Source organism: Brachycentrus maculatus, unplaced genomic scaffold (assembly GCF_059751285.1).
Source record: "Brachycentrus maculatus isolate JH-2025_06_01 unplaced genomic scaffold, ASM5975128v1 h1tg000125l, whole genome shotgun sequence".
NCBI lineage: Eukaryota > Metazoa > Arthropoda > Insecta > Trichoptera > Brachycentridae > Brachycentrus > Brachycentrus maculatus.
In genome coordinates, this window is record NW_028280878.1 from 365,866 (window position 1) to 392,409 (window position 26,544).

At 30.9% G+C, this 26,544-nt stretch overlaps 1 protein-coding gene across 7 annotated transcripts in view; it reads left to right on the forward strand.

Moving 5' to 3' along the window:
- The window catches only part of LOC148309395 (echinoderm microtubule-associated protein-like 2), a 139,185-nt gene extending 113,008 nt beyond the window's left edge, over nucleotides 1-26,177 (forward strand). For 6 of the 7 annotated variants that reach the window (XM_088260158.1, XM_088260153.1, XM_088260157.1 and 3 more), the window contains 12 exons: nucleotides 8,979-9,146; nucleotides 11,713-11,923; nucleotides 14,610-14,816; nucleotides 15,968-16,154; nucleotides 16,869-17,077; nucleotides 17,507-17,633; nucleotides 18,222-18,352; nucleotides 18,801-18,922; nucleotides 19,266-19,398; nucleotides 21,657-21,744; nucleotides 22,052-22,278; nucleotides 23,482-26,177. In XM_088260158.1, the coding sequence (XP_088116284.1) occupies nucleotides 8,979-9,146; nucleotides 11,713-11,923; nucleotides 14,610-14,816; nucleotides 15,968-16,154; nucleotides 16,869-17,077; nucleotides 17,507-17,633; nucleotides 18,222-18,352; nucleotides 18,801-18,922; nucleotides 19,266-19,398; nucleotides 21,657-21,744; nucleotides 22,052-22,278; nucleotides 23,482-23,607 (1,936 nt within the window). In that variant the 3' untranslated portion in view covers nucleotides 23,608-26,177. Of the gene's footprint in view, nucleotides 1-4,462; nucleotides 4,808-8,978; nucleotides 9,147-11,712; nucleotides 11,924-14,609; nucleotides 14,817-15,967; nucleotides 16,155-16,868; nucleotides 17,078-17,506; nucleotides 17,634-18,221; nucleotides 18,353-18,800; nucleotides 18,923-19,265; nucleotides 19,399-21,656; nucleotides 21,745-22,051; nucleotides 22,279-23,481 lie in introns of those variants that run through there. The other variant, XM_088260159.1, reaches the window with a different exon arrangement.
- The last annotated feature ends 367 nt before the right edge of the window (nucleotides 26,178-26,544 follow it).

The following is a 26,544-nucleotide window of genomic DNA, read 5'->3' on the forward strand; positions in this document are numbered from 1 at the left end:
ATATATATATATATATATATATATATATATATATATATATATATATATATATATATATATATATATATATATATATATATATATATATATATATATATATATATATATATATATATATATATATATATATATATATATATATATATATATATATATATATATATATATATATATATATATATATATATATATATGTGTGTGTGTATATATATATATATATATATATATATATATATATATATATATATATATATATATATATATATATATATATATATATATATATATATATATATATATATATATATATATATATATATATATATATATATATATATATATATATATATATATATATATATATATATATATATATATATATATATATATATATATATATATATATATATATATATATATATATATATATATATATATATATATATATATATATATATATATATATATATATATATATATATATATATATATATATATATATATATATATATATATATATATATATATATATATATATATATATATATATATATATATATATATATATATATATATATATATATATATATTTTATCGATTGTAAATCGATGAAAGTACGTTTATGATACGTTATATCTTTATATCGTTCGTTATCGATATCTCTCATATCTGATCAAATCATTAAGATCCGGTCGTTCACGAACCACCCACTTCGAATCGACTATTGACACAATAATAGCTATCGATTATTTTGATTTTGTGGGGAATATAGAAAACTAATGCCACTGCCACGGTCGCCGCGAGTTAATACAATAAATAATTTAAACTGAGTCAGACAGCCTTGGAAAGAACAAAAGGATCGGACGGTATCAAACTGAAGTACCTACTCATGACACGAGTATGTAATACACAATACCTGTTTAGTTTTTGTTGTATTTCGTAATATGTTAAAGATTTCATGTTGAAGATGTTAGTTTAGTTTTTACCTTATTAATGTAACACCTACTCGTTTTTTTGCGTACTGAATCCAATCCAAACAATTAAACAAACATATCATGTAAAATATGAGTTTTGGTCGAAACCAAATTCTTATTTCTTGAATCATATTAAAATAATCAGTATCTTTTGTAATAAATAATACTTTGTAATTTTTAATATGTATTTACTTTACTAGTTAGAATATTATAATGGAAATAAATTATGCGCCCTTAAGGTAGTATTTTACGAAGTTATCACAATGCTATCGAAAAGTATTATTTCTATTAATTTTTGTCTAACAACGAATATTAAATAACAGTATTATACTATATAGTATTTGGACACACTCAAAATGTTGTAAATAAATTATCTGGTCAAATTTTAAGCTTAAATAATAAAACTGAAAATGGTATTTTCTGGCGTTTCTCATGTGTGTGATTATAATCCAGAATTCGGACCTCACATACTAATATAAGATATTGTGCTTAATAAAAAGCTTCTTTACATCTCACCAATAGATGTCTCTAGTGAAGTTCTAGTGATTCAAGAACAAGGTTTCTAAATTGGTTCATATATATAGAACTTCCAAGAATTTATGTAGTGTGGTTGTCAATAATGGGTAGAATTGGTGAATGTTACACGTGTGTAAAAATTATCACTTAAACCTGCCCATGACGGTTGTCAGCCCCGTAAATGCCCAGACTTCCATATTCGTCTTCATCTTTGATGAGGTGTCAAAAAATAGTGGTGTTATATTGAAGTGTTTAGTATATTGTATAAAATCACGCTAATTTCCCAAAAGTTTGCCATTTATAAGGGTAGAGTAGTAAGAAAAGGGAAGGTAAATGTGAAAAATACACCACAAACACCCAGACCAATTGAAAATTAATATTTCTTGAATTTATTTTGCAATTGGCGGGAATCGAACTCGCAACGCCAATTTCAAAGTCGATAGTCTACCCAACTATGCCACGGCTCCTATGTAACGCGTGTATTAATATTTGCGCAAATTTCTTTTTTAATAAAATTGAAATGCCTGATTTCAGTCTTACTGTACCATCTGTGTAAAGCTAGACTTCTCAACTTTCAATTGGAATTATGCTGATTTCTCCCGCTCTAATTATTTGGTTTTGATATCGTGATACATTAAGTACATCGACCATATCGAATTGCGTTCATCAATCTTTTAAAAATATTATTATTTCATATTGATTTGTCGCTATATCTCTTTATTATCGCGGTTAGAATTGTTTTCGAACATACTCGTATCTACAGTGGCGGATTCATCTTTATGGAGGCGCCAAGTGCAATTAAATTTTCTACAAATTTTCGGACATTCTTCTTCTTTGTGTGCCATGTCAGGTCCTCATGACTTAGATTATCCCTGTCTTGGGCAGCTCTAAACAGCTCCTCAACGCTTCTAATCCCCGTACAATCTCATATATTCCAGAACCAAGAGATCTGTCTTCTTCCCACATCTCTTCAACCTTTTATTTTGCATTTTACGATTACTCTTTTCGTCTCGTACTTCTCTCCTCTAAGTGCATGCCCCAGATAGGACACCGTCCGGTATATTATGTCAGTCAGCAACTGTATTTCTATTCTTGCTCTTTAAAGCACGATTACATGTCATAAACATTTTTCTTTTATGTAGTTTTATAAATAAGTATTGTAAAATGTGCCCTCGGCACGGGAAAACTCAATGAGGACACATTATTGTAATTTGTTGTTATGTGTTTGATAAAATATATTAATAAAATAAACAATTAAATAATAATATTTGTTAGCTGAGAACTTTGAGAGAAAAAAGTCAATTACGAAGGCCCCAAAATGCTGTGGCCCCAAGCGCGCATTTATGCGCCTATGGCCTATGTGATGATGATCCGAGACATAATACATGGATATTACAGATATGCACTACAGACAAAAACAATTGAAAATTTGTAAGAAACGGGATTAAATTTCCTGTTTGTTGTTTATTTAATGTGGTTTTTTGGTATTATTTTATTTGAAAATGCGAAAACAACAGTTGTAGTTTAAAGACCTCGTTCTTGATAGATAAGCCTAAAAAGTACCCACTTTTATAGAATGTTTGAGTTATAGTTTTTTTTAAATAATCACGAAAAAACGTTCACACAGATTATTTTTGTGTTTACAAACTGGGTTTTTTAATATAATGTTTTTTTTTTCTGCTGCTCTAAATGACCAAAAATTTGGTTATTTAGAGCAGCGGCTCTTAAACTTTTTTGGCGACGGGACCCTTTTGAAACTCTTAATATTTTACGAAACCCTAAAATAAGCAAAACCTAGTTTTATACTCATTATTTTAATATAACCATTCAATGAAAATCATGAAAAAAATACATATATTATACACTGCTGACTTCTTCACCAGTATATAAAGCCACACACAGTAATACAATACCTACTCATACTCGTATAAGTTTAATTGCATTGTTTGCAGTTTATGATAGTAACATTATTGTAGATTTATTATGCCGCTTGTCGCAGCAGAGCCATCGCACAGGTTTTGCGGGACCCAAGTGTTTAACTTTGAGAACCTCTGGTTTTGAGAATACCTAGCTTAATAATTACATGCTTAAGCAAATACTGAAAAAACGAAATGTTTTTTTTTTCATGACCTAATCTTGGATTTCTTAAACGCCGAAAATAATTAAGATCACGTTCATTCTTCGCAGAAAAAAGTATTAAAATTATTTTTTTTACCCAAGTATGGAATAAATATAATTATTTTCATTTTTACCATGATACGCAAATTTTGTATACCGGCATTTAATCTGGCAACCGTAACACAAAGACTCGATCTTCATTCGTTTCGCTTGGCTACCCAAGTATACTCCATTGAACTACAGCCAGCAATAGGATGAACGTAGAAAATTATCACCGTAAACGTATTTTATTACAGATACGACCCGTGCGTCGATAACAAAGTAATGCCGATTGAAAAATATTTTTTTTACCGAAACCAGCCTATGACAGGTCAAATGCCTTGTAAATACCCAAACTTCCATTTCCTTTATCTATTTTGAGATGTCAAAAAATGTTAATATTTTTATTTATAAACATAGATTACACATTTTTTTGAAAACTGATACTTTACTGCATCCATAAGTAGAGTTCCCAGATTTCTGAAATGTTCAACCGGGACCCCGGAAGTCCCCAGCTTACAGTACAGTGAAATAAATGACAAAGCAACTATCACAAATAATCCTCTAATTTAATTTTTACCGGGACATGACGTAAACCGGCCCGCACACCGGGATTTTATCTGAAAAAACCAGGACGTCTGGCAAGCTTACACATAAGTCATACGATTACGCTCACGAAAACCACTTAATTCTGCACTAATTGACATTATAAAACAAATAAGACATTATACAAAAAATACCTCGGCGCACAATCATCACCGGAATAACACTCTGTTTCATTATTACTTACCTAGTCTTTATTTGCCATTTGCTTCAGTAAAGAATCGGCGTTCGGCAGCGGCGGGCGTCGTCTCGCTTTTCATACTTGCAAAGTTTTCATTGCATATTTATCATACTGCTAAATATAAAGGAAGTCTATTCACACATTGGAGTCACGTGTGCTTACAGCTGAATTGGCATTTGTCGTATGAGCCATAGTTTATTCCATAATTGCGGTCGATTTTACATCGCGTACTCTTTGAATCCTGTTTACCGGCAATTTAAAACCAAAGACAGTTCGCTTTTTTGCTGTAGCTACGAGTAGTATAGCTTTGATCGTTACATTTTAAAACCCGTATTGTTTCTGATATTCAGGTGTTCGGCTACAACATGAGCGATCGGTAAGATAATAATATACCTTTATAATACAGTATACCTATTTAATAATACCTACTCCATTTATTTTTATTACTTACAACATATTGTTTGCTATTATTTAAATCGGCGGATGAATAAAATATTATACAATAATTCGTAATTATTTTGGTTTTTTTCATAAATTGCACAACTTTATAACTCCAATATAATAGGAAAACATAAGTTCTGTATTTTTTTTTATTTCGTGAAGTAAAATACACCCAACTCCCTTTTTACACGGTTTTTTACACAATTTCGACTTATTTTATTTTCGTGTCCGCCTCCGTGGTGTAATGGTTAGCGTGTTTAGCTACCGTAATGGAGATCCTGGGTTCGATTCCGAGAGGAGGATGAAAATAAATATTAGTGATTTTACACTATAATTAGTTTATTAATATTATTCTGGACTGGTTCCTAAAGCGTTTCTGATGACCTTACTTTAATATATCAACGATCAAGATGACACTGCGTCAATACGCAATAATGCCCTATGCACCATTGGGTGCAGATAAGGATTAGAAGAAGACTATTCACAGAGATGTATACGGAAGGGGCTAGGTGCATAATTTCTGTTACCATTGATTTTTTTGGGAATTTTTTCAATCTAAATTTAAGATACAATAAAGCTTAAATGAATTGAATTTTTTGATATCCTGAATTTATTTTTTAATCCAAGGAAATATATTCACCATATTTTTATTTGATTTTAGTATACTTTTTTTTTACACGGTATCTCGCAGTACGTATCTATTGTGAAACAGAGATTTCAGTATTTATGAAAATATTGTATTTTTACGAAGCTCAGTTTTGCTGTTTTAAAAATGATAAAAAGTCATTTATTTATTGTACTTTTAAAAAGCATAATTTTTGGGCGGTAACTAATATTGCAAATTAAATTATTAAATCTAAATAAATAACATGAAAACACAAAATATTTTGCTTAAGTGAACGTTTATAAAATTGATCAATTTCTTATATTTCGAAAAAGATTTATCATGAAAATTTAAGCATTTCCTTAAGAAAAAAACATTTTTTACGAATTAGTCAGTTCTCAGTTGATCCTGCATAAATCTCATTTGACCAAAATACGAAAAATTACGGTAATATATTGTTTTTCGAAATAACCCGTGAAGGCCGTATTTTAATGGTTTATTTACATATAGTAGAAATTTATGTGATGATGACCAACAAAATTTTGAATATTTGATAATTTTACGTCGATAAAATGAAATTTAAATAACTTCATACCAAGATGCCTCCTTAATATTTTTATGGGATTTCGCGTCACGTTTCACATTTAAAAAACCCACCGTTTTATATATTTCTTCATTTATTTTATTACATGTTAGGTAATAAAAATTAAATTGATGGAACGTTTGCTCAATTATCTCGTGATTCCCCAATTCTTTTTAAATTAAATATTAAAAGTTTTTTGAGTAAAACATGTGTATTAAAAAAAAAAGTGGTCTGCGCGATTGGCTACAATGCTGCAGGCCTCGGGTTGAATGCCCACCGTGGTCAAAATAAATATACCACTACTGACCCTTATCCATACCCAATGGTGCATAGAGCACTCATTAAATTGATGAAATGTTAAGTTAATCGTAATTTATATTAAGGCTAAGTGATCAATCCTGCGCTTCAGGTACCAGTCTATGGTAATATTGAATAAATATCATTGTGAAAAAACACTTATATTTATTTTAACTCCCTTGTTAATCGAACCCGGGCCGTCGAGGTAGCCAAATGCGCCGACCACAACAGTGTGGAGGCGGAAAAATAAATATAAATGAATTTTAAATAATAATTTATTATTTATTTAATATCACCCTGGACTGTTTCCTGAAGCGCAGGACTAATCATATTGCCTTGATGTAATTAACGATCAATGTAAGACTCCGTCGATGCAGTGCCCTATGCACCACTGAGTGCGGATAAGGGTTAAAAGAGGTAGTAAATATGTTTTGTTTATATTTTGTATGAAAATTTAATAACTATTTTAATTTACGTTCAATCAAGTAAAATCGCCACATTTTCCTACAAACGTCGATATTTTTAATAAAAAAACACATAAGTTTTAAACATATTGAATTTGACATCAATATTTTGTGTTATCGATTTATAAGTCGCAGATTTATTTAAATTATTATTATTTTTAGGCGTGTTTGTTTCTAAAAATAAATATAATAACACATGATGTAAGGCTTAATCCTGGTTCCAACCATTTGTAAGATGATAAATACATCTTTCTTGCTAATTTGTATGTAAAATGTGCCCGCGCAAAATGAACATCTGTGAATACTTTTAGCTATCATTGTTTTATGGCGCTTGGTGGCGTTTCATATAAAAAATTTGTTTTTTTAAATGTGTAATTAAAAATAAGTAATCACAAAAAAACGATTCGTAATTTAGAAGTTAACACAATTATATTTCAATTATAAATATTATTTTCAAAAATAGATGATATAAAAATCCTTAAGAAAAAATTAAAGCTCTTCATTTAAATCTTTAAAAAAATATATAAAAAAAACTATTATATCTTTTATTATATAACATTAAACCACGAGTGTAAGTCCCTTTCCAAGCACAAGAGCACAGACTCTTTTATGGAGAGGCACAGCGAATCGAAATATAAAAGTTCTCCATATGTATAAATGATTCAAATGTATTATGTTATAAATAAAAATGTAAATATATTAAATGAAAAAAAAAATAAAAAAATAAAATTAATAAATGCTAAAATTTAATTAATAAATAAAAAATAAATAAATACGAATAGTGACATAAGATTTGACTTTAGGCATGTATTCGCTCCAAGTCTAATTCCACCGAAAAATTGTTTGTTTGATATTTTTTCAATTTTTTTTATATATTTTATAAAATGCATATTTTCGCAGACAAACTAAATTACTTATCTTCATTATTTGAGTAATATTTTTCGAACTAATTCGTTTTTCCATATACTTTATACAAATCGTAGTCATACAGGAGAAAGTGACCAAGTGCATTTATTTACAAAAACGTGATCATTGACTATTTGATATCTTACTAGCTTAATATTGCCCTGAAAAAATCCCAAAGGATTTTAAACTTGGAAGTATAATATATTGACTAGTTAAAAATGACTAACTGCATTGATGTTTATTTTCTTGACAAGCAATAGTGACTTAAATGGCCCTCCTGAACATTTTACGTTTTGGTAGTTAGTCACTTTCTCCTGTACGACTACGAAATATGATTCTATACAATAACAAGATAACAGTTTAGTGTTGTATTTACCCAATAAATAGATACAATTTAGTAATGCTTACTTAGCGATAAGAATCTGTCCGATATGCGAATTATTGATTTTCAGACAGCTCTTTATTATTCAGACTTAGATTTAAAGATAGTTAAAAAGATTGAAAAATATTAGAAAAGTTCTTTAGGATAGTAAAAACATGTGAATGTATAATGAGAGAATGACCAAGAAAGTATATTTGGCAAATGTGAATGGGATAATAGAAGGACGACGGACAGAAAAGACTTCTATCACTACCAGAACCTAAAATCTGGTACTGTGAAAAGTTTACGTTATGGAAGGGCACGTATGACTAGATGTATGGACGTAAAGGAAGCTAAGTATGTTCAGGACAGATGACTATGTTGATCTATTCTCTCTGCTGACCCCTGAAGAGAAATGGCATGATGGTAGTAATAGTAGTAGTAATCAGTATGTACCTATTTAAATTTAAAATCAAATACTCAGTATAAAATATGAATGATTTAAGAAAGCACTTGTTTTTATACCACTTGAGTTTTATTAAAGACTACTAGTTTCAGAAGCTAAACTTCCATCATTCTGGTCTGAATAATAATAATGTTAATCATTGTAACATGTCTTGCCACAAAGTTAATGCCGAAATAATTAATAAAATATAAAATATGAACATTTATACCAACAACAAAAAATATGCATTATTAAAATAAAAAATATTTTTTATTTTCAATATTTGAAAAATAAAAATTTTCAAGGTTTTTTTCACGTTTTCAGAAAGATCTTATTAATTTATTCATATGAAAATTAAATCAGAGATAAATGCTCTACTTTTGTACACATACTACAATATGTATGTGTGTGTTCATATAACTAATAATGGTGTTGTCACCTTCTAGCACGCACACTTGTCAGTACAACGAGGAGGATGGCACCGTCAGGATGTTCCTGCGGGGCCGACCGGTGGTCTTGCAATCTCCCACAGCGCTTCTGGACTCCTATGACCTCAACAAGGTGGCACCTCCCCCACAAACCAAGTTGAAGCTGGACTGGGTATATGGATATAGGTAAATACATATAAATATATTTTTTTATGTGCTTCATTATTCTTATGCTAATCAGGGATCAATGCCATGTAAGGCTGCTAATAGAATAGGTCCCTATAGTTAAATGTCAGTCTATTGCATTAGACCAGGGGTCGGCAGTTTGTCAAATGAGAAGAGCCAAATTGTCATGGAAACAGGATAACAAAGGAACCAGAGAGCCGCATATATCGCTCACTCCTTTCAACAACAAAAATCATCAATTTTCAGTTGTGCATTTTTTCGTAATGCCCAGAAAATGTACTATATTCCAGCAAAAGCGGCATATTTTTAACTTGATATTTACCCGCTACATGGCGAAAGTGTTGTTTTTGCATTTTGAAGAAAAGGTATTGTTTAATTATTTTTTTTAATATTCTCAATATTTTTCAAATGGAGAAAAAAACATTCAGGTTTAACCTAAAAAGATCTGTTGCATAGTAAAAAGTTCAATAAATGGGTTGATATTTATTTTTAATACATTGTATTATATTTTAAAACTTTAAAAACAATTTCCTGAAAAATCAAGTTTTTTTTATTTATGGTGTTGTTGAAAGGAAATATGTCATATACATATGTAGATGTAGATATTAAACCCTTGTTCTGTATAACATGACTCATCAGTTGCAATTAATACTACGGAAATTAGCTTTACATCTTCAACTCAGTGCCCTGTTACATTCGAAGACATTTTAAAAATTACGTCTTGCACTGTTTTCGCAGATTGAGGCAATTTGGTGGGTCTATTTAAGTTATAAGATTGCTTGAGATAAGGTGAAATTGGAGTTTATGTCCGAAGAGAGCGAAGAGTCGCAAACATCTAGGTAAAGAGCCGCATGTGACTCGCGAGCCGCTCCTGCCGACCTCTGCCTTAGACTTTTCATAAACATAACCAAAAGAACAAGAAAGTGAGATGAAAGAACATAATAAGGACAGCCAAGAAGGATTTGGCTTAATCAAATCAATCAGAATCTTACATTTGGTTATGTCCAAAGCATATGTGACCCTAGGACATGAGTAACTAGTATTTGGATGTAGCTGAAGCTACGATTGAATGTCAGGAAAAACTAATGTGGCATTTATTCCTCTCAACATGTGCTTGTGCTAGTATTATTAGAAGCTACCGCCTTTGTGTGGTACAAAGTGCATGCAATGGGTTGACTTTTGAATGGAAGGATTTAAGGACAATGATATAAGAACAATTTATTATACTGAAGATTGGAGAGCCAAGAGAAGGATGTAGACATTGCAAGACATATATTTAGCTTTCTGACAATGGGCAATCCTGTATATTTTTCTAGTGTTGCCTGATGTGGAATGAGTAGGTACCACAATTTTGTGAAATAATCAATATCTGCATAAACATATGTATATTTATTTATTTGATTATTTGAACCCACACCCATTTACCGGTTGCATTGCACGCAAATAATGATAGCAATTGTCGGTTTGTATCACGCTAGCAAGTAGCATACCTACTTAATCTAGCTGTAGGCGAGCCAATGAACAATTATTTTCAATTCAACAGAGCATGTTGATCTCTTTTTGATGGAATGATCCACAATGGAAAATTTTTGTGAATAGGATATTTAAACTCAAATACAATACAAATTACTATTGTACCCGTTTATATATTTCAAAAAAGATGTAACACACAATAATTGTATTTTTTTTTAGATTAGAACTATAATGAATAAATATTAAATCCTTGTTCATAATTTTGTAATAATATTACTTGACCTATCTGACTAAACTATTTATATTATTTAGCCGTAATTCACACTTAAAATAAACCTTCCAGATTAATTTTTATTTCATATCTCTAATCAGGTATCTACTGATATCCATAAGATTGTATAAAAATCTGTTTTATCAAAAATCAGTACATAACATTGACTCAGAAGGAATATGTTTATATGGTGATATAAATATAAACAGTATACAGAAATCAATATTTATTTCTAATACAAGTTCGGTAAGATCCCACTGTGTGGGATATGTTATGTCAAGTTCCAGTACCAAACAAGGTCATATTAACATGTTAATACTTATATGTTAACATAGAAGTATTAACGTGTCAATATAATATCAAACGTAGCATAATGTTGCATACAATTTTAAAGAATTCCACTAATACTGCATAATAATGAAACAGTTTGAAGCGGGTTTTATTGTGTACATATTGTAACTTTTTTTATTCAACTATAGTTGGGAGTTTTTTCAATACTTTTATTCAAATATTTTAAAGTCTTTATCGCACCCTGTATATTATATTTCATCAATTTAGTATTTCATCAGTATTATACATTTTTAAGTTTTTTCAAGATCATTCAGACAAGAGTTGAAATGTCTGCATCATTTTGCTGTTTGTCAATGGTATACATTGATAGCCATTTGGGTCATGATAGCTCACATCAGCTCAAATGATGGAAACTGTAATGTGGTCCTAAATGTCTTTAATGTGTCCAAAAGCACACACAATTGTATAATATTTAGAGAAACTACTACAATGTTTAAGACATAATTTATTAAGGGAATCTTTTTTTTTTAGGGGCAAAGACTGCCGGAACAACCTTTACCTTTTACCCACTGGTGAGATGGTCTACTTTGTGGCGTCCGTGGTTGTGTTATTCAATGTTGACGAGCAGTGCCAAAGGCATTACTTGGGCCATACAGACGATGTCAAATGTCTCTCGGTTCATCCCAACAAGTTGATCGTCGCCACGGGACAATGTGCTGGACATGACAGAGTGGATGCCAGAGTAAGGACAGTTCAATAATAATAATAATAAAACCCTTATCCGCACCCCAATGGTGCATAGGGTACTGCGTCATATAAATGCAGTGTTATCTTGATCGTTTACACATGAAGGAAAGGTGATCAGCCCTCCGCTTCAGGTACCAGTCCAGGCTAATATTGAATAAATATTACAGTGAAAAAATCACTTATATTTATTTTACCCCCCTTGGGAATCGAACCCGGGACCTCCAGAACGGTAGCCAAGCGTGCTGACCATTACACTACGGAGGCGGACAATAATAAACTTTTGATTAATCAATATCTTAACTAGTTTTTAACTCTAGATTACGGGACATTCGTAAAATTTATAACGGACATCTAATGTGTGGGGAGCACTGAGGCAACACATCTAAAGAATGTAGTGATAACTATCGTGTATCTTAGTTTATACAGATATTTTGTTTGTATTTTATATGTTGCACTTATTTTTTAAATGTATTCGATAAAATGTGAGTTTTTATTATTATCATACATTTTACGATAGTCAAAATTTTAGATATTTTTTAGATAGTCGATAGATAGGGCATTGGAAAAATATATTATATCTTATAGACAATTTTGTATTTAATTCATTAATTTTTAAATGATTTACTGTTTTAAAATAAATTATAAAATAAAACCCTTATCCGCACCCCAATGGTGCATAGGGCACTGTGTCTTATAAACGCAGTGTTATCATGATCGTTTTACACATGAAGGAAAGGTGATCAGCCCTCCGCTTCAGGTACCAGTCCATGGTAATAAATAAATATTACAGTGAAAAAATCACTTAAATTTATTTTTACCCCCCTTGGAATCGAACCCGGGACCGAAGCGTGCTGACCATTGCACTACGGAGGCGGACAAATCCGCCTCCGTTTTAAAATACTGATACATATATACCTATACTATAGTGATTTTAGTATACAAAGTTATTTAAATAAAATTGCTGATCTTAAACACACAATTGGTTGTTTTAAACACAAATATTTTTGGATTCAAGTTTTTCCCTATTAAAATATTATCTGCCTCCATAATGCAGTGGAAAGCGATTTTATCTGTCATTATTGATGCCCCGGGTTTTATTCCCAGAAGGTTAAAATAACAATTAGTGTTTTTTTTCTACTGAAATATTTACTAAACATACATATCACCCTGGACACTAAGATTTGTCACCTTTTATATATTTAATGCCTAAGATAACTTCATTGTGGTACAATGTAGTGCGTTATTCATTATTTGCAAATTTCAATTTGAAAAAGATGAAAAAGATTCCATACATTGATTTCCAAATATTTTTTTAGTGCTTTATTGTTAAGATTGATGATGTGATTATCTGATATGACATGACTGTGATGTTATTCATAATTATAATGCTTGCATTATTACCTTACTGTATAGATTAGGTATGCACCTATTTCTAAAAATAATGAGTTTTTCTAGAAAACGTTTTATGATTTTAAGGTTTTAATTAGTCCATGTAATATTATCAAACAATCCATTAGCAATTACTCTAATTAGATTATGTTTCCATTACATTGTCTGATAACAAACAATGTACTTAAAAAGGGTGGGTCCTTGTTATTTAATATCCAATTCATTAGTATATGGAGTCATTAGAAAAAATAACAGATACTTTTCAATTTTGATAATACAATCCATAATTATCAACATATGTAGCAAATATTGGGGCAAATGTACTAAACACTGTGACTTTTCTAAGCCTAGAACATTTGTGACTGGTTTACATCTATGTACAATAAATATCATTGACCAATAAATGTTATAGAAAATTTTCAATATATCTTAATGGGAAAAAATTACAATACCATTTATTATCCATTCTACGGTCAAGGACACATGCATAACCATGGCTAAAGTGATTAAATTGAATATCTGATGTTATTGAATATACATTGTTCACAAATTGCTTGCATGTCAGGATACATAAAAACCACGACATAAATTGCATGCCATTTGGGATTTTAAATTTTTTATTCACTAATGGTTTTCACACAAATAACTTATATAATCAGTAACTACATAATGTATGCAATATACATCGATATCATGAATTAAGTTCCTAACCCTGCTAATCACATTTCAGATATTTATGCAGATATTTTTTAATCTCCATGTTTATTTGATTATTGTACTACTTTCTGTGGCTCAGCCAGGGTAAATGAAAAAAAAGGAAAGATGAGACACATATTTCCAATATGTTTAATTTCAAAATTCTTGTGTTTAAGCAATATTTTGGCACCTCTTTAGAAGCATGATGTCCGCCATGAGTAATTTTTAGTATATCGTGTGTTACTGTTAAGTTCGACAGCCAGCAGTGCTATTGCGGTAAAAAATAACCTCTTACCTGTTACATTTTTATACATGGTAATATCAAAATAACTATTAGAATGGAAAGTCACCATTATTTATATTGATCCCCTTGGAATCAAACCTGGGGCCTCCAGTAAGGCAACTTAACGCTCTAACCATTACACTTAAGAAGTGGACACACTGTTATACAACAATAAAAAAACAATAACCAATACAAATCAATACTAATATTCAGTCTTCTCGTCTATTTAATTATTCCATGTATTTTCACAATTTCTGTTTCTTTAAAAAAATTTAATACTCTTTCACGTCTAATAAAGAATTCCTTTTCCCAGCCTCATATCAGAGTGTGGAATTCAGTTTCCCTGTCAACCCTGGCTGTGATTGGTGCTAATGATATGGAGAGAGAAATATGTTGCCTCTCTTTCTCTCGGGCCGATGGTGGAACTCTCCTGTGTGCAGTGGATGGGAAAGCTGAACATAATATCTCAGTTTGGGAATGGCAGCGAGGAGAAAAGGGCAGCAAAGTCACAGAGACAAAGGTTTGACATGATACTTTTAATATTGTCCTTTTGACCCATGTTTATATATCCATCCAGGACACCTTGAAGAAAAGCAATGTGACAGACATGCAATGTGGTTTGTCAAAATTTACTCATATAGGGTCAGTAAGGAAGGTCCAAATGCAATAATTTTTTCTGGTGAAATGAATGAATAATTTGCGCTAATGCAAAAATTTTACAATATCAACAGTGCTAACATGTCCTGATTGGATAGTACATATGAACACGCTAGATATGACAGGTTCAATAATGCATTATTTATTCATTTATACTTTTTAGGCAACAATTTTTTATTTTTCAGACACTGGATTATTCACAGATGATATATCAATATTATAGGTGTCTCAAATTGGGATGAAATACCTATCGTTTATTTACGAAAGAAGATGGAAGAATCCAGCCAAATGCCAGATGCCTGGGATGCTCAGCTTCCATATTCTATATAAATATAAACGATAGATGTTTCATCTTAATTTGAGACACCTATTATACTATTAAGGCAGCTAGTAACTGTACTTTACATATTTCGTTTTTTAAGAAATGTGTTTTATTTTAATTAAATGATTCTTAATTCTGCAATTATAAGATTACAACATTTTGAGTGTGTCCAAATACTTGTTCACAAAATCTGGATTATCTCCAATTACAGGAGTTATTTTCATATTATTTTTTGACATCTCATCAAAGATGAAGAAGAATATGGAAGTCTGGGCATTTACGGGGCTGACGACCGTCATCGGCTGGTTTAAGTGACCACTTTACACACGTGTAACATTCACCAATTCTACCCATTATTGGCAACCACACTACTCAAATCTCACCAATAGATGTCTCTAGTGAAGTTCTAGTGATTCAAGAACAAGTTTTCTTAATTGGTTCATATATATAGAACTTCCAAGAATTTGAGTCAGCCCCGTAAATGCCCAGACTTCCATATTCTTCTTCATCTTTGATGAGATGTCAAAAAATAATATTATAAGATTACATTTAATTTTGTAATTTTTTTTTGTATTAACGACTAATGAATAATATAAATTAAATCAAACGACCTTTCTTATGTCACTAGTAAATACGCCGTATTCTCTACTTATTTCTTTTTGTTAATTAATATTTTTTAATGCATTTTTCAGTGCTCCGTGGATACAGTGGTAGCCGCCGAGTTCCATCCGTTAGATAGGAACCAGATTGTGACTTGCGGAAAGAGTCACATAGCCTTTTGGAATTTGGACCAAGGAGGGACCCTCTACAAGCGTATGGGGGTGTTTGAAAATAGAGATAAACCTAAATACGTCACCTGCCTTGCTTTTAACCATAATGGTATGTTTAGTGTTTGTTTTAAATAATAGTACACATTTCAAAACCAATAATTATTTTTTTTATCACTCTGTACAAGAACTGCAGTTAGCAATAAACCTTAAGCTGTATACAGTGCATGATTAACGTACAATTATAATTTATTCAATATAATAATTACAAAAAATTGATAGTAAAACAACTTTAATTTACTGATTCACGGAGGACATCTCTCTGGAAATTGTTTAAATTGTGTTTTTTACCTTTTCCAACTCAAGCAAAGCTATATACAAATAACATCTGTTTATTTTTATTGGAATTTTTAATAATATTTTTTTTACATTGCCAAGAAGACGCGGTTAGCAAGAATAGTAAGCTTGTCTTATATATAAAGTAGGCAAGAAATAGAAAATTGCAGTAATGTATGGGGCACTTGGGGTTACATACCCATACATATTTTTCTTCTCCTTCATGAGCCCTCCACTGCTGGATTTAGGCCTCCTCTTCTTCTTTCCATTCCCTCTGGTCGGTTGCTGCTTGCAGCCAGTTTCTACCCCCCACAGCGACTACGTCGTCGGACCATCTCTTTTGGGGTCTTCCAACACCTCTTTTGTTCTCCTACCTCATTTCTTCAAATAAAATGAACACGAATTACTTACTTTCTCTTAACTTGAGAAAGAACTCTTTTCCATTCATCAAAGTCAGTCAAAAATAAACATATTTGCATTGTGATTTTAGGTGATGTTATTTCTGGAGATTCAAGCGGAAACATAATAATCTGGGGACGTGGAACAAATACGATTAATAAGTATGTCCGAGGGGTTCATGAAGGCAGTATATTCTCCATCTGTGTCCTGAAGGATGGATCCGTGATATCTGGAGGAGGAAAGGACAATAGGATTGTGCAGCTGGACTCTGAACTTACTCCCACAGGAATGGAAGGATCGGTAAGACTTTTGTTAAAATGCAGGTCAATTTTATTACTAATGGTAGAAAAAAGTAAAATATTAAGTTATTATTTTTTTTATTTTTTTTTATTAATTTGGCAGTCACCCAGTGAGAGGGTGTTTCTGTCAGTGTCAAATCTTATTTTTATTAACTAACAAAATAATAAAAAATTAATAATAAAAGTTTCATAGTTTCATTTTTCTGTTTTATTCATACAACCAGTCTCAAGAAATTGTTTTACATACATACATATTTACTATTTAAAACAAATTATCATCTACTATTTAGTATGTATTTGCATCGCCTCTACTTTACAAAGTCACAACTAATATACAGACTCGTTCCTATATACATTTCTATGTTGTTATAAAATAAATAACATAGAGAGACTTTAAGCATATTTTGAATCAATTTTTTATTTACTTCAGATTGAAGGACATTTTGGTGGAGTGAGAGTGCTAGCAGAAGGACGTGGATCACAAATACTCATTGGCACAACAAAAAATTGCATCCTTCAGGGAGATTTGGTTCTCGGATTCTCTCCGGCAGTACTAGGTTAGTATATATCAACTGATTTAAAAAATATATATTTACCTGACCTGTTCAATTAATATTTAGACTGATGGTATGAAACAAAATGTACTTCATTTAGAAGTCACATGTCTGGGTTCTCTTCAAAGTATTCACCTTTCTAACACACATACTTATTTGCTTTAATCTTGGGAATCGTCTCAAATTTTCTCACTTCTAAGGTCTTTTGAGTTTGGGGCTGGATAGGCTGGAGCATTGCCGTTTGATCAACTTCAGCCTATTCAGGTTTCAGTACTCGTGAGTTTTTGTCCAAACATTCGATCACTGTTCTTTCCCACCTACCCTACTCACCTAATCTCGCTCCTTCTAACTTCTTCTTTGTACCTAAACTGAAAAGACCTTTGAAAGGAAGAAGATTTGAACAATTCCCTAGATTAAGGCAAATGCGACGAGAGCTGAAGGACATCACAAAAGAAGTGTTCCACGCCAACTCTTTATATTTATAGAAAAAAAATATTATGCTTACACCAATGCATAAATTTTTACATTAAAATGGATATATTTGAGTATTTTATTGCAATTCTTTTATAAAATAAATATGAAAATTTACAGGTCATCTGGATGAATTATGGGGATTGGCTTGTCACCCCACTGTAGCACAGTTTGCCACAGCCGGATGGGATCGCTTACTGCAGATGTGGGATGGTTTATCACATTCTACTGTCTGGAGTAAGGACATTGGCGTAAGTTTACTTGTCAACTATTTGATTGAACGTTGGGTTTGAATGATATCACTTTGGGATTGTTCACTGTAGGACTATTCTATTACGTAATCATCCTTTTTTTTTAAAGTAAACAGAGTACCATTAGCAGTTTGATTACTAGTTAGTTAACATGCCATTGCATATAAATGAAATATAGCATAAGGGGCTAAATGTATTTTTTTTCATGGCGTAAGATAAAAAGTACAGAGTTCTCTAGGCTGTTCAGCTGCATTACAGGCACAGGTCCAGACTCTCCATCCACTTGACTTCTCCTGGCGTAGCCTCATGAAGGTCTTTAAGACCAGTAGGATGTCTTCTGGTAGGGAACTCCTCCACTATGTGCCAGACAGTCTGGTTCTCCGCCCCATAGTATATAATAGATTAATATTATTATTTTAATGCTTTTTCATATTTTATTGTCTTGCAGGAAAGAGCTCAAAGCTGTGCATTTTCACGAGATGGATCAGTGGTTGCAGTCGGATGCCTGACTGGCAAATGGATGGTGTTTGATTCCGTTACAAGGGAATTAATAGCTACAAATACTGATGGGTAAATACAACATATCATATAATCATGAATTTTTCTAATGATTGATTTATTTGGCATAAGATCAGTGTCATCTTCCAAAAATAAAAGGTTTTTTCTACTTCATGGCTACTTACTAGGTATATTACACATAGTCCAGTGTAGTTGGACAGGTTTCTGGCAATCTTTGTGTGTATTTGTTTTGGAAAAAAGTGAATATTTTTATTTTGGAGCATGAGCTGTGAAAATACACAATCACAATTACTCGCCTTAGCAGAGATTTCTCCCATTTACATATTTGTTTCTTTACAAAACTGACACACAAAAATTAGTAATAGATATCCAATTTAATAACTTTTTTATTTAGGGCGGAGCCTATTCAGTGCATCAAATACTCCCCAGATGGTCATTACGTGGCCTTTGGATCGCGGGACAATTTCATCTACATTTACCAATTGGATGAAGAAGCACGACGATACAGTCGTCTTGGAAAATGCATGGTAAGAATTCGAATGCGTTATTTATATAACTTTCGTAAATGCACATATCTTTAAAAAATGCAAAACCATAACCTACTGTATGGGATATATATTTTTTTAAATATTACATAAAGATTTTATTGATATCCCGACAAAGATGAAGAACTTTATTCCATTTCAACGGGAATATAGAAGTCTAGAGTATTTACAGGGCTTACGACTCGTCATTGGTAAAATAAAGTTGAAAATCATAATTTAAGGTGTTTCCTGAAATGTGAAATAATTCAGATAAAAATTTCATCCATCAAAGAAGGTTTCTTCAATCATGTTAATTTAAACCATATATGTATATCCTATGAAGATTATTCTGGAAAAAAAACCTTGTGTTGTCACCTATATATAAAACCTTTTGAAATTTGAATAATGTGTTGTTTAATCATGGGTCAAATGGTGAATTAACATTTAAACCAGCTAATAACAAGTTGTAAGCTATGTACATACTGATATTGAAGGAGCTACATCCTAAAATTCTTTGGGAAATCGCCCTGATGAACAATTTTGCTAGAATGTCAGCAAATACGAGTTTCGACTCAAAATAGCATAATAACCCTGAAAAAGTCATAATAAAAATTATTGCGATATATTTAATTACATAATTCATTTGTGATAACTTCTCCCTTATTATGTGAAGTTTAATAATTCAATAATTTTTGTATTCATTTCATCACTTTTATGTACCCCTAATATAAATTGTACCATATTACAAACAAATCATTCCCAATGCTTCAAAATGGAAGGCGTCAGAGAGAAAAAGAAAATCGGTAATCATTATAATATTGATACTTCTAAGCGACATAGATTTTTTTACATATCGTTCACTCCTTTCAACAACGTCATTTTCAGGAGATCGTTTTTAAAGTTTAAAAATACAATGAAATGTATTAAAAATAAATATCAAGCCGCTTATTAAACTTTTTACTGCGTAATAGATCTTTTTAGGTAAAACCTGAATGTTTTTTCTCCGTTTGAAAAATATTTAGGATACTTAAAAAAAATATAAAATAATACCTTTTCTTCAAAATGCAAGAACAACTTTTCCTGTCCTGTTGCGGGTAAATATTAAGTTAAAAATATTCTACTTTTGCTGGGATATAGTACTTTTTCTGGGCATTCCGAAAACATGGACAACTGAAAATTGACGATTTTTGATATACGACGTTGTTGAAAGGAGTGAGCGATATATGTACATATGTTAGTTACAATACCTAATGTGCTTTTATTTTTAGTTTAATGAAATAATAACTATGTAGAGTTTGTAACTATGCAATTGGTATTATGATATATTTTTATATATTGTGATTTATCATTATTCTATAACCAATGATAATGCAATAATCTCATAAAAATGTATTTCATATTAAAACTCTGATTAAAGTTTTAATTTGGAATATTATTTTGGAATTTTACATCTTTATTTTTATCTTCACTGTCCTTGCTACATCTCATGAAAAACCAGAACTCTGTTGGTGTACAAATATCCCAGCTTATTTCTGTTTGTATTTTGTTTAATTACATTACAAGAAATAAAACACCAATTACGTGTATAGCTTTTTTCGCTTTATTTACTTTTGACCAAAAACTAGATTTTACCGTTACCCATATAAAATTGTGTGATGTTGTAAATGACCACCAATTTATACACATAATTTGTGTTCTATGACTTTTATAAAATGCAGTTCCGCAAAGAAATGTCGGTAGTAAATTTAAATACATGAAATAAATTATTTTTGTGTATCTTTTAAAAGCTCTTAGAAACTTAAATTAAGTATTTTTTTAAGTTAAGTATGAAAAATTAAGTATTTTTTTGTTTTCTCTATAAACTATCAACTAGTATACTTCTTTTTATGACAGAAATGAGATCCTATAATTTTGTATTATGCATTGTAGAAAACGGCATGAAATATTATAATTTTGTTATTTAATGATTATATTATATTATTAGCAGAGTAAGTGCTTATATTAAACTTATTAGAATATCACAGCTCTTAAAAACGGATAATTTATTTGGTTTATACTTTGTATCGTTGCATCCTTTTGTTTATATTTTAAACCCTATTGATACCTGTAAGCATTTGAAATATTGCCAAGAAATGCGAACAGAGAAAGGCATTATGTATAAACCAGAAAAATGTAATCTAAAATTGCTTGCAAACAGAACAATATTTTTACGTCCTTCAAATATTTGTATCTCTTCTGATCGATTTATTTTAATGTTATAGGGCCACTCGAGTTACATCACACATGTGGACTGGTCAGCTGATAGCCAATACTTGAGGAGTAATTCCGGAGATTATGAACTCCTTTACTGTAAGTAATTATTACATATTTATTTCTATATACATTATCAATAATTTTCTTATCATTCTATCTGTAATTTAATGCAGTTTTCCAACAATATAAATTAAGTTATTCTTTTATTTATGTGTCTCTAATCAATTTAACGCTATCCTAGAATATCTGGAATGAACAAAGAGGTCCTGAGCACATTGATTTCCAGTCTTCTTTCCTTAGGTAGCAGATCTAAGACTACCTTTTTCTGTATATGTCACTTCTATTCTCTACTTTCTCCATCATTATTTGCTGGAGATTAAGAAAAGTACATTTATTTTCGCAGGGAACCCTTCAACATGTCGTCAAGTGACAGCAACATCTAGCCTGCGAGATATTGAGTGGGACACTAACACATGTACGCTATCCTTCCAAACCATCGGGATATGGCCTGAAAATGCCGACGGTACCGACATCAACTCATGTGAAGCGTCACACGATAAGCGACTGATGTGTACAGGGGACGACTTTGGCAAAGTTAAACTTTTCTCTTATCCCGTTACTCAACCAAAAGTAAGTTAAAAATAATATATTACTGTATAACACTCCTCATTTTACAACCATCTCATTTGTGTACTAATGTTAAGTCTAATATATTCCGGATATAAATGTCAAATATCAGCGGGAAAAAATAATGGGATTGTTATTAGATGTTACGTCGCCTAACTCAAACGCCAAAAGAGCTTCCATGTAACTATGTTTATAATCAAATAGATGACATATTTGCCAATTAATTAGATGATTTATAAATCAATTTTCTTCAACGAGTTCTGTAGAATGGAAATTAGCAGTTCAGTATTTTGCAATATTCCATAATAATGATTAAAATGATGGGCAGATTTCCCTAGCTGTTTTAAGAGGTCCTTAACTATATTTTTGCTCAACAGATGGCAGTTTCAATTTACAAATGCGATTTTTATAAAACCATATATTTCGAAAATTGATGCAATGTAGATGTTCAATAATACACAGAATGGTGAATGTTACGCAGTTTATAAAGTGACAACATAAGCCAGCCAATGCTAGATAATAAAATCTATGAATGCCAAGACTTATATATTTCTTCAATTATAAAAATATGCTTCATTTCTCTTGAGATATATCTGCTATCCTTATGGGTCTTTGAATGTTTAATTAATAAACAATTTCTAGCTTTTGTGAAAACTCTCAAATTTTGCGAAGTTCTTTCAATTCACATTTTCAGTTAGTCAATATCAATTGGAAGACACCCAAGATCTTTTTTTTTGTATGTAACATATCGCTCACTCCTTTCAAGAATGCCATAAATCAAAAAACTTTATTTTTCAGGAGAACGTTTTGAAAGTTTAAAAATATAATACAATGTATTAAAAATTAATATCAAACCACTTAATGAACTTTTTACTGTGCATCAGATCTTTTTAGGTAAAACCTGAAGGTTTTTTATCCATTTGAAACATATTTAGTATATATTAAAAAATTATTAAGCAATACCTTTTTTTTCAAATGCAAAAACAACACTTTCTGCCATGTAGCGGGTAAATATAAAGTTAAAAATATGCCGCTTTTGCTGGGATATAGTACATTGTTTAGGCATTCTGAAAACATGCACAACTGAAAATTGACAATTTTTGATTTATGACGTTCTTGAAAGGAGTGAGCGATATGTGTACTTTCAATATACATCCAACTGATTTCTTGAAAAATTTTTACGACAATTTTATTCTTCTTTTTCAGTCGCTGTGCCATCAGTATGGCGGTCATTCCAGCCACGTGACAAGCGTCAGCTTCTTGCACGATGATACCAGACTTATATCTACCGGAGGAATGGACACCAGTGTTATGCAATGGTCCTTAGAATAGGCATAATACAGTCATATACAGGGTGGCACAAAATCAATCACCCTATCGGGAGATGTTATAATTTTTGCAAATGGCATAGTACGTCAATCATATTTGACTAGACAGCTGCAGTATACAAACAGATTCAGGGTGGTGCAAAATTAATCTTCCAATTTTGTTGATGAATAACTTTTTTACTAAATTAAAAAAAAACGATTTTGAGTGATGGAAATCTTTATTTGGACCTCTAATTTTTTTCTGTTACGTGGAAAAGATTTTATCCGTCAAGTGCCTGCCGCCATTTTTGATACACATTTGTGCCCGTTTTATCAATTTGTTTGTATACTGCAGCTGTCTAGTTCACAAATTTCAAATACGATTGACGAACGACGCCATTGACAAAAATTTAAACATCTTCCGATAGTCCGCCTCCGTAATGTAATGGTCAGCACGCTCGGCTACCGTTCTGGAGGACCCGGGTTCGATTCCCAGGGGGGGGTAAAAATAAATATGAGTGATTTTTTCACTGTAATATTTATTCAATATTACCCTGAAGCGGAGGGCTGATCACCTTTCCTTCATGTGTAAACGATGAAGATAACACTGCATTTATATGACGCAGTGCCCTATGCACCATTGGGGTGCGGATAAGGGTTTTTATTATTCTTCCGATAGGGTAATTAATTTTGTGCCACCTGTACCAACATTAGCAAACATTCCGTATAATCTTATTGTATCAGCAATTGGAAATATTTATTTTCTCGTGTTTATGTTTACTTATTTCTGTATATTATTTGTAATACAAAGTATGTGGTATTTTTACATTATTATATAAATAAATTTGTTATTTTACTAACAATGTGTCATGGTCATGAGTAATGAAACGAATATCGATGTGAGGCGTTTTGAAAAGCTGCGTGTATAAATTATTCTGAGATTGGATTAGATTTATTCTGTAAATATTTATATTTTTATTCCATAGTAAAACACTATTAATCCTTTTAGATTTTACTCTGCATTCTCACCTTGTAAATATTATGTTCTTAACTCACATAATTATTTGTGGCAACAATTATTCTTGCAAACGCACTTCAGAAAAATTAATATTAAAATTTAGATCTGAGTAGACATTTTAGTCTAGCTTAATATTAAAATAGTTGTTTCTTTAACACATTTTTTAATGAATATAATGAACATTCCGCAATTTGCGTTGTATTTGAAAAGATATCTTTTAAATTTTTAATGGAATAACTTGTGTGGAACGATAACGTCCAAAAAATTAGTATCTAAATTTAATATTTTGGAATCATTTAGAAACTTGTATTTTTAATAGTATGTAATGCATAACTATACGCACTTCAGTCCAATTTTGAGCCTAACAAAAACCGTCTTTTGAAAGAACAGTAAAACCTCCATATAACAGACCTCTATTTGACAGACTTATATAACAGACAGGATATAAAGGACAAAAATCTGGTCAAATGTAAAAAAAATACAATTGTAAATTTAATATTTTGGAATCATTTAGAAACTGTATTTTTAATAGTATGTAATGCATGACTATATGCACTTCAGTCCAATTTTGAGCCTAACAAAAACCGTCTTTTGAAAGTACAGTAAAACCTCCATATAACAGACCTCTATTTAACAGACAAAAATCAGGTCAAATGTAAAAAAAAATACAAATATGTATCCTGTTAGTATTTTACATGCTTAAATTCAAGTGTCGCAGTAAACAATTTTTAGCGGCCATGACAATCGTGTCATACGTCTAGCACTACAATTTCAGAAATAATGCTGTCGTACTCGTAGGCTGCACCTAGCTGGAGCAACAATAACATTGTCAAAAATGAAATTACCAGTGTCGACTATCTAATAATATTTATCGACTATTCATCAGATAACGAAGTTATCTGATGAATAGTCTGTATTGTACGCATTTTCGTAACTTCAATGAGTTGATTATGAAAAATACCACCAAACTTCAAAAGTGCAAAGAAAACTTGATCCTTTTTCAAAGCAGAATTACCGAAAGCAAGTGTGTCGGTATCAAACATCAACGTCACTTCATGACGAGTCCATTCGGAATGTATTCACATTTTAATATGTAGAATTTCGTATGTTTTGTATTGTTCATTTTTATCTTAATACAGTGTTTATATTTTTTTTTTGTTTAACGTTTTATTAATTTTAAACCTTTTTTTATATAACGGACTTTCAGCTTTAACAAACACCCCCTCCCCACAATCAGCCCGTTATATCGAGGTTTTACTGTATATTTAAACATTGTATATTTATTTTATTATAGATTAGTAAAAACCAGATTGGTTGCATAGTCAACGTTTTTAGATTTACATTTTTATATAATTTATGTTTTTACTGTAAGTGTATATAGAAAAATATTAACCTGTCTCATTACGTGCCTCTTTATTCTATCTTGATTTGTGTATCTCTTAGTGTTTCATTTTAAATCCACATTGTATTTTAATATTTTAATTACAAAAGCTTATTGACACTTTTGTGGCTTGTTTGACAACAAATTGAAATATATTGATTGAAATTTATACATACAAATAAAGGAAATTCAACATTCAATATGGTTTTATTTTATCCTTTGAATTCTTATCAATAAGAGTGAAAGAAATATAAGTATTTTAAGCTGCTCTTTCAAAAAATCCAATATAATTTTTTTAAATAAATTATTGGCAAGAACAATATTTTTACAATTGTTTTAGTAGTCACTTTTAAGTAAGATTTATCCATTTTTAATTTGAATTTCATTTGGTAAATACCACTATTTCTTAAAATCCATTATGACACGTGTTTCGATGCATTCCGCATCATTTTCATTCATTAAATGATGCGAAATTCATCGAAACACGTGTCATAATTTGATTGGTTGGAAGATATTGCTTTTTAGCAATAAGCCCGCCAACGTACTTATTTATTTTTTGTACA